Source organism: Malurus melanocephalus, unplaced genomic scaffold (assembly GCF_030028575.1).
Source record: "Malurus melanocephalus ecotype Western Australia unplaced genomic scaffold, MMel_1.1 scaffold_4418, whole genome shotgun sequence".
Lineage (NCBI taxonomy): Eukaryota > Metazoa > Chordata > Aves > Passeriformes > Maluridae > Malurus > Malurus melanocephalus.
This window is the reverse complement of record NW_026627650.1, coordinates 1-1,100: the sequence shown is the minus strand read 5'-3', so window position 1 is coordinate 1,100 and position 1,100 is coordinate 1. Positions and strand designations below refer to the sequence as shown.

The window sequence follows — 1,100 nt, the reverse complement described above, 5'->3', positions numbered from 1 at the left end:
CCGGGCTTGAAGCCTCTGGTCTCCCGAAGCCCAGTGGCCATGGCGACAGGCCGCGGCAGGTTGAGGACCTTTGCTGCCGAGCCTGGGGAATGTCCTGAAAGCATAAATGCTGGAATTAAAAGTCTGTGTTTGGCTCCTACCACAAAACTGAAATCGAATGTGTGCGTTGAGAGCATGCCATCAGAAATACTGCTGAAGATATTTTCCTGTTTGGATGCTGTGTCCCTGTTGTCTGTTGGTTGTGTGAATAAACGCTTCCATGACCAGGCCAATGACAGTGGAATTTGGCTGAAACTCTATTCCAGTTTTATGCAACCAAAATGGACAATTTGGAAAAGGACATCTAAACAAACAGAAACTGTTTTGGGCTGTGCTGCTCTACATGATGAAAAGCCTGGATACTGTAAGAAAGAATACACCCTCAAACAAACATCTGTCTTCAAAACTAGAATAATGCGGCTTGTTAAACTTCTAGATCCTTATACAGGTCTTCCATGTAAAAACAAAGAAGCTATGAGAGTCTCTGTCTTGAGTTGGACAATTGTTCTAAAGGACAAAAATGGAAATGAGCATATAATCGAGAACCCAAACCTATCATTTAAAGACACATCTGTTACCATACTTTGGCATGGTGCAGTCTGGCCGCACTTAGACATCCTGTCAACCCTAAAACTATTTGGAGTTACACCACTGCTTCTTGACMAAAGCAGACCTCTSAGCAAGAACAGACCTCGTCGATTTTCCTTGATTGCTGAATACTGTCTTGCTAACCTGGCTGAAAGTAGTGTAACAATCAGTGCTGATGAGCTTGTCCAGCTCTTCAGTCTGGATCCAGAACTCTTATTAGGGATTTGGAAGGAGAAAAATGAAATTGCTTATGTTATGGTGAGTCTTCATTATAATCAACACCTTGAGAGAAGCATTTTGGGTTTTGCCACTATTCAATATGTCCCTCCAGCTAATAAACCTTTACTGGATGATATTGTCCTGGAATATGGACTGCATGGTTACAGTTTGCATCTGGATCTGCATGGCAGAAGCTGCAGATACCTGTGTGGAACTTTCAAGGGCCTCTTCTGCAGGAGAGTTGACTTTGAAAA

General features: G+C 42.9%; 1 protein-coding gene across 1 annotated transcript; it reads left to right on the top strand.

Annotated features, from left to right (window-relative positions):
- Window positions 1–39: 39 nt before the first annotated feature.
- Window positions 40–1,086, top strand: LOC130588327 (F-box only protein 15-like; the record flags this gene model as incomplete). The annotated part of the gene is made up of 1 exon (XM_057389260.1): window positions 40–1,086. A coding segment is annotated over exon 1 (1,047 nt), but the record flags the coding sequence as incomplete, so codon positions are not given.
- Between the last annotated feature and the right edge of the window lie 14 nt (window positions 1,087–1,100).